The following is a 6,158-nucleotide window of genomic DNA, read 5'->3' as shown; positions in this document are numbered from 1 at the left end:
TTTACGACAGTGATCAATTTGAACAATTATCTTAATTAGAGTGACTAAATTTACTAAAAAAAATTAGAATGGTCGAAATAGGAACAACACTGTTTTAAAGTGACCTGTAATTTACCCAAAATAAAAACATAATTAATTAATACATGTAATATAAGGTTTTGAAACTAGGCACATATTGGTCTAAATCTAAGGGTATCCACCATGCATCGTCAAAGAATTCGTTTGTTTACATAGGAAGGAATCCACCAAACATTTCTGTTGTAGATTTCAGCTGAAGACATCTTAATGTTCAAAGTCGTCCAAACCCATTGGAATCTTATCCACTCCGATTTTATAAAGACGGATTTTTGAAAAGAAAATCAAGTTTTGAGTGAGATAAATTAGGCTTGTTATTAGAATTTTCGAAGTTGGTAGACAAGTTCAAATAAAATCCTTTGATCCCTCTATATTTACTAAAATCAAAGTCGGAGTATAAAATAAGATTGGGGGCAGGGAAAAGTTGAAATATATTAACATAAAAGTGGGGTGGGGATAAAAACTGCAAAAACAAAAGATGGGTGGTTAGATGTGGTCCAGCTGTTAGAGTATAGCAGACTCAGAAGTATTCTCTTACATGACAGTTTTGTGTGAAAGTCACTTTCCAGACCAAGTTGGGATGCTTCTTTCTGAATTCTGAAGAGTCTTGCAATTCAATAATACAGCTGAAAAAGCCTTTGAAATATCTTGCAAATTGGGGAATCTGAAAGAGCCTCCTCACATGCTACAAGTTATCAATCAGCTTTCAACCTTTTGTTGACACAACAACAGCTTCTCAAACAACTTTCTCATTAAGGATTTGGTTATGTGATTGTGAATCTATTACTTGAATCAAAATCAAAATCCAAGTTACTGTTGTGATACATTAATGGAGGACAGTGTTCTAAATTAGGTCCTTCTGAATTCCACTCCACTTTCGAAGTAATATTCTGAATCAAATATTTAATATGTACACACACACCCTTAAGATTGTACGGGGTAAGGTTAAATAATCTGGATCAAAACTTTGTTTTTTTTTTCTTTTATCTTTTATCTTTTAACGTGCAAACATAAATGCATTTGGTATAATGGTATTGCTTGCTCATTAATTACAAATATATACATCAAATAAAAACCTGTCCTTTCTCGAGAAACCAATTTTTAACCTATTCAAATTTTTTTTAGTTATTATATACTCACCTGATTGGACAGATTACTTTGCCGGTTCGACCTGTCATATTCCATGACTTTGGGAAAGAAAATTCCAAATCCAGACTATTGATAGAAAAGACATAAAAATTGAGCAGATTTTATGTCAAAAACAAATTCATTCCAATTGGGAAAAAAGAATCAAGGTTGATACGCTGAACTCTAGTTTTCAATTGACAAAGCTTTTTCACCATTTCAAAGCAGCTAGTTTCACAACAACTCACCGTGTAGAATTTGGGGAAGAAACATGTTTTACCATCCACCTGGTTTTACCTAATAATACAAAAGATGGTGAATTACACAGCAGTAAACAAATCTAATTAGCTTTACATGGATATTAGAATAATGATCTCGATACGTCCTTCGTCCTCCAAATGTTAAATCTTGTAGAATTTTAAACAATATGTATGGGTATTTCTCATGGTTGTACACACTGACCATCACCTGGCATGGACACGGCTAGGGGATCGACCAACTCTCTCGCTGCCGATATCATCTTCTACTTCGCTCCCATCAAAACAATGGCCATTATTATTCACACTAAGCTCTGAACTACCATTACTGCTTGTAGCAAGAGGGGAATCCAAGACACTAATTGTTCTGCTTCGTGTATGACCTGATCTCACACTGTACATAGATGATGCTGGAATATTTGTCATCAACGGCCGTAAATTTCCAGGAATGCTTCGCCTTATATCCTGCTCAAGACAATATTCAAATCAGAGAGAATTAACTTATTCCCCCCCCCCCCCAACCTTCAAATTCCTAGTGTATTGACCCATGAAAACCCAAAACTTCTGACAAGCGTGAACATACGAGGATACCCATGGCATCCTCCTATAAACATGACTTTTTGGTATACCTTGACAATAACATATTTAGATTGTTTTACTCTCATTTATTTGATCCTATTTTGATAAGTATAAAAGATAATGCCACAAAATTTTAGGAGATAGTTACCATATGCCTTATAGCCATATCCAGTGATTTCTTTGAAAGTGTTCTTCCAAAGCCTGTACTGTCTGGTGAAGCAGACTTCCCAGAGGAGTTACGCTGAGGAGAATTTTTATCATCTTGCTTGGGTGGTGCCAATTTCCGCATGTTTATCACTCTCTCAACCATTTTTGTTCCAATAACAACAGGACTCACATTGTCACTAGCTTTGGAATAGCCACGACTTACTGCAGGAACAGAGCCACCACTTAAATGCAGCATAGCACCATTAGGGAGACGTCCTCTTGAAGGAGAGCATGACTGTCGTCTCGGTCTACCAATGGCACCTGGTTCAACAGAAGAAGATCGAGCACTTGGCGCTCCAGGCCTACCTCTGGTGGCCGAAAGTGGTCTATCAGGTAGTGTTGTTCTTAAATTTGGTGGAGCATCAAGTGAGAAACCAGGCATCTCAGAAGGCTTCCATGGTCTAGATGCTACAGTCGGTGAGGCACCACGTGATGGTACAGAACTTCTGGATGCTGCAGTAGTTGGCTTTGTAACTGAAGAAGATGATTTAATTGGAGGGGCAGATATATTAGTACTTGATGGAGTTGATGGTCGACGAGTTGGTGTAGCTGCTCTTGATGCAGGTTTGGATGAAGGTATAGAAGGTCTTGCAGTTGGTGTAGAAGCCCTAGCTGTGGACCTCGTTGGTGTGGAGGATCTTGCAGAAACTGTGGGCTTAGTTGCAGGAGATGGAGCCTTGGCTGCAGAAATCATGGGCTTAGTTGACGAAGTTAAAGGTTTTGTTGCAGGCTTGGATGCAGAAATAGAGGGTTTAGTAGACTGTAACGTGGCCCGAGATGTTGGTGTTGATGATCTCGTAGGTTTAGATCCAGTCAATGTAGGTCGTCCAGTGGGTGTTGCAGGTCTTGAACCTGAACCCCCTGATGATGATGGCCTCTGAATCCCTGTAGAATTCAATCCAGGTGATAGAGCCGGTTGATTCAGCGCTAAGTTGCCTCTAGCAGCAGACTCAGGCTGGGGATTTGCTAGCTATAAACTCAATGAACAAAAATCAATACCCAAATAAGTTCATGAACCCAATCATCAGAACACCTAAAGGTCAGAAAAACATAACAAAACTATGAAAATAGCCTTTTATGGATTTAATACAAAAATCTTTCTGGAAACTTGGGTCATCCATAATATCTTAACAGGTACACAGATTTTAAAACTTCAAAATACTTTTTGAATTTGGGCAATAATGATAGTTACTCCAACTAAGATGCAAAAAAGTAGTAATTCATGTAATGGCGAGTCAGTAATAAGCAAAGCAAAATATATTCAGTTCCAAGATATCAGGCAGTCATCTTTGTTGGTTCAAAGTTTAAAAGAAGGTTTTTAACGTAGATACAAAAGTGAGCCTTTACAGCTTTGCTGATTTTTTACCATAGACTAATCTAAAATCATGGCAGGAAATAATCGAATTTCATGGTGGAATGGTTACAACAGAGCTAAGATTTTATCAAAACAAGGTCAAAAAGGAGATCAGATTCATTTAATAAATGTGTGACGGGATGCCTTTCTACTTCCAGAAACAGCAATATCATGTAATTGAAAAATCCAAATTTCTCAAAAGGCATGCAATCCATATCATAGCATTAAGAAAAAATTTCATACTCTAGATTTCAGGGCAGTTGGACGAGCCTTAGGAGTACCAATCTGACTCATTACAGTCTTCTGTGACTCCATCTCCAAGGAAGGAAAAAGAGGAGTACCAGGAGGTGTTAAAAGCCTGACATGGAAGAGATTTCCTGTTAATACTGTCATATTAAAAGAAAATAATTTAACTTAGTTACATTCACGTAGGAGAAAGAAAGGATTAGTGCAAAGCTGAAGCAAGCGAAAGACCTTAACACATCTTTCATCCCCAATTAGAGAAGAAGTTCCGAATTCAGTCCTTGTCTTGGGACCCTTTCTCTATTTATATCAAAGCATTGGAACCTAATTACAAGCATAATCTACAAATTTGTCATCTAAACATTTTCTCTTGAGTTTGAACATTCGGCTTGTTTGAAAATCTGGAACTTAAATATTTTAAGGCAACTAACCTAGATTTGCCCACAAAGTAGCAGCTAAATCTACAAAATTTCAAAGTTCTAACTTCTTTTAGAGAAGGCAACATATAAAAGGAACTAAATAGGATTCGCAAAACATGACATCTTAATCTGATCAGACTGGACCAGAAAAGAACATAGAACCATGAGAAACAAATGGAATCAAGTTTCTAAAAATGAAAAATAATTCAACTCAACTAAAAAGTAGGAAACTGAAGTTTGAATCCCCAAAACAAAGACTGCAATCGATTCATCAAAAGAAACCATAACAAATCATCACTAATATTATATTTCAAAATGGCCAACTGAAGTTTAGAAAAAATAAATGCGTTGCCACTAGCGACCCCAGGGCACATTTTAAAAGTGCCCATCACAACCATCAAATTATTAACTTAATCAATTAAACATGCCACCAATAATTATAACCCTTCTTACTTGTTTTTTTCCTTTTTCTTCCTATTGCCTTAAAAATACATTGGACAAGATTAAGTAAATTATACGAAAACCTACCAATAACTGATAACAAAACTAAGCTAAGCATGTATATGATTTATAAAATCAAGGCTCTGTTTGGTTGTTGCCAATGCTTCTGCCTTTTGGTAATTTATTCTTTATACTTCTTATTTCCTAAAAGCTAAAATAAATCAATATCAATATTAAAATTAAAGATAAAGAAATATCTAAACTGAAAGCTAATTCCAATATAATTGCTCCGCATCTAAAAAATAGTAAAGATATTACAATTTTAATCCTTCAGAATTTTTATTCACTTCTAGATCGAAAGGCGCCTTTTTGCAGTTTGGTTTCAGCCAAACAATACCTTAAATTAAATTAAATTAAATTAAAAGAATAAACAAACAAGTTACCAGTCATAATCATTTTTATCACCATCAGAATTAAGAAAATCATCGGCAGCGGCAGCCGCTTTTCTCGGCGGAGTCGCTGTTGATGCTGAAAGATTAAATATCGGTGAAGTTCCAGGTTTAGATCCTACAGTTTCAAGAAATTACCAAAAATTAAAATTAAAAAGAAAAAGAGCCCTAGAAAAGTTGAAGAAATTTTAGAAACTTCACCTAATGGAGCGTCGAAGTCCTCATAGGAGTGATTAAGAAGAAGATCACTCTGTTCTTTCTCACGTTTTCGCATCTCGAGAAACAATGCAAGCTCTTCTTCTTTCTCTTTCATCATCGAAGCTCTTAATTGTTGCCGTTGTTTCAACACCGCCGCTTGCATTGCCGTTTCTTGCTGAGCCCTAAAGCTCCGATTCATCTTTCACCTCCTCAGATTTTACTCCTCGCGGATCAAAATAAGCCTTATCTTGTTCTTCTTCTTTCTCAGCTCTAAACGCAGCGCGTCCAAAAAGTGTTAGGTGAAGCTTGGGAGCTGGAAATGGCGAAACGACAATGGCGGAGAGTGGTGAGGAGTGTAAACAAGATGAAGGAGGGAAGGGTGAAATAGGAAGAGCAAAAGAAATCTTAAATGACGGAACAACTGTAATCTTCAGCTCTCCTCCTTCTCTTTCTCTCACTTAAAGCCTACGTTTTTTGAGATTTTTGCTTTTAGGTGGATGGAATAATCACAATAATGCCCTCTGTTTTTAATTATATTTTCCTTTAATTTATTTTTTGTATTTATGTCCGTATTGTTTTATTCACCATCTTCGTTCTTATCTTATGCCCATGTTGATAGATTTCCTTGGGCCTCAGGCGATCCATTTTACCTACCAATATAGGATTAACGTAATTTTGATTCGGATTTTGTTGCCATTTTTTATTTTTAAGTTAAAAAGTCACAATCGAAAAAACAAAAAAAATGAAATGAAAGCTACTTGATTCTTTCAGTTTGCTAGCCCTTAAGACTTGTTTAAATAGTTGAGTGAAA

At 36.2% G+C, this 6,158-nt stretch overlaps 1 protein-coding gene across 3 annotated transcripts; it reads right to left on the bottom strand.

Moving 5' to 3' along the window:
• Positions 1 to 1,323: 1,323 nt before the first annotated feature.
• On the bottom strand, positions 1,324 to 5,817 carry LOC105779565 (uncharacterized). 3 transcript variants are annotated; one of them, XM_012603368.2, is made up of 5 exons: positions 5,351 to 5,817; positions 5,144 to 5,267; positions 3,841 to 3,955; positions 2,185 to 3,213; positions 1,324 to 1,922 (listed from the first exon to the last, which is right to left on the bottom strand). In XM_012603368.2, the coding sequence occupies exons 1-5, from the start codon at positions 5,544 to 5,546 to the stop codon at positions 1,665 to 1,667; spliced, it is 1,722 nt and encodes a 573-aa protein (XP_012458822.1). In that variant the 5' UTR covers positions 5,547 to 5,817; the 3' UTR covers positions 1,324 to 1,664. The 3 variants fall into 3 exon arrangements, with proteins under 3 accessions (XP_012458822.1, XP_052485543.1, XP_012458826.1); XM_052629583.1 differs by lacking the exon at positions 5,144 to 5,267 and having other exon boundaries at positions 5,351 to 5,496; XM_012603372.2 differs by lacking the exons at positions 5,144 to 5,267; positions 5,351 to 5,817 and adding an exon at positions 4,072 to 5,111.
• Positions 5,818 to 6,158: the final 341 nt, after the last annotated feature.

Source organism: Gossypium raimondii, chromosome 4, assembly GCF_025698545.1.
Source record: "Gossypium raimondii isolate GPD5lz chromosome 4, ASM2569854v1, whole genome shotgun sequence".
Classification (NCBI taxonomy): Eukaryota; Viridiplantae; Streptophyta; class Magnoliopsida; order Malvales; family Malvaceae; genus Gossypium; species Gossypium raimondii.
Note: the sequence above shows the minus strand (reverse complement) of the source record. Positions and strands in the feature narration are given on the sequence as shown.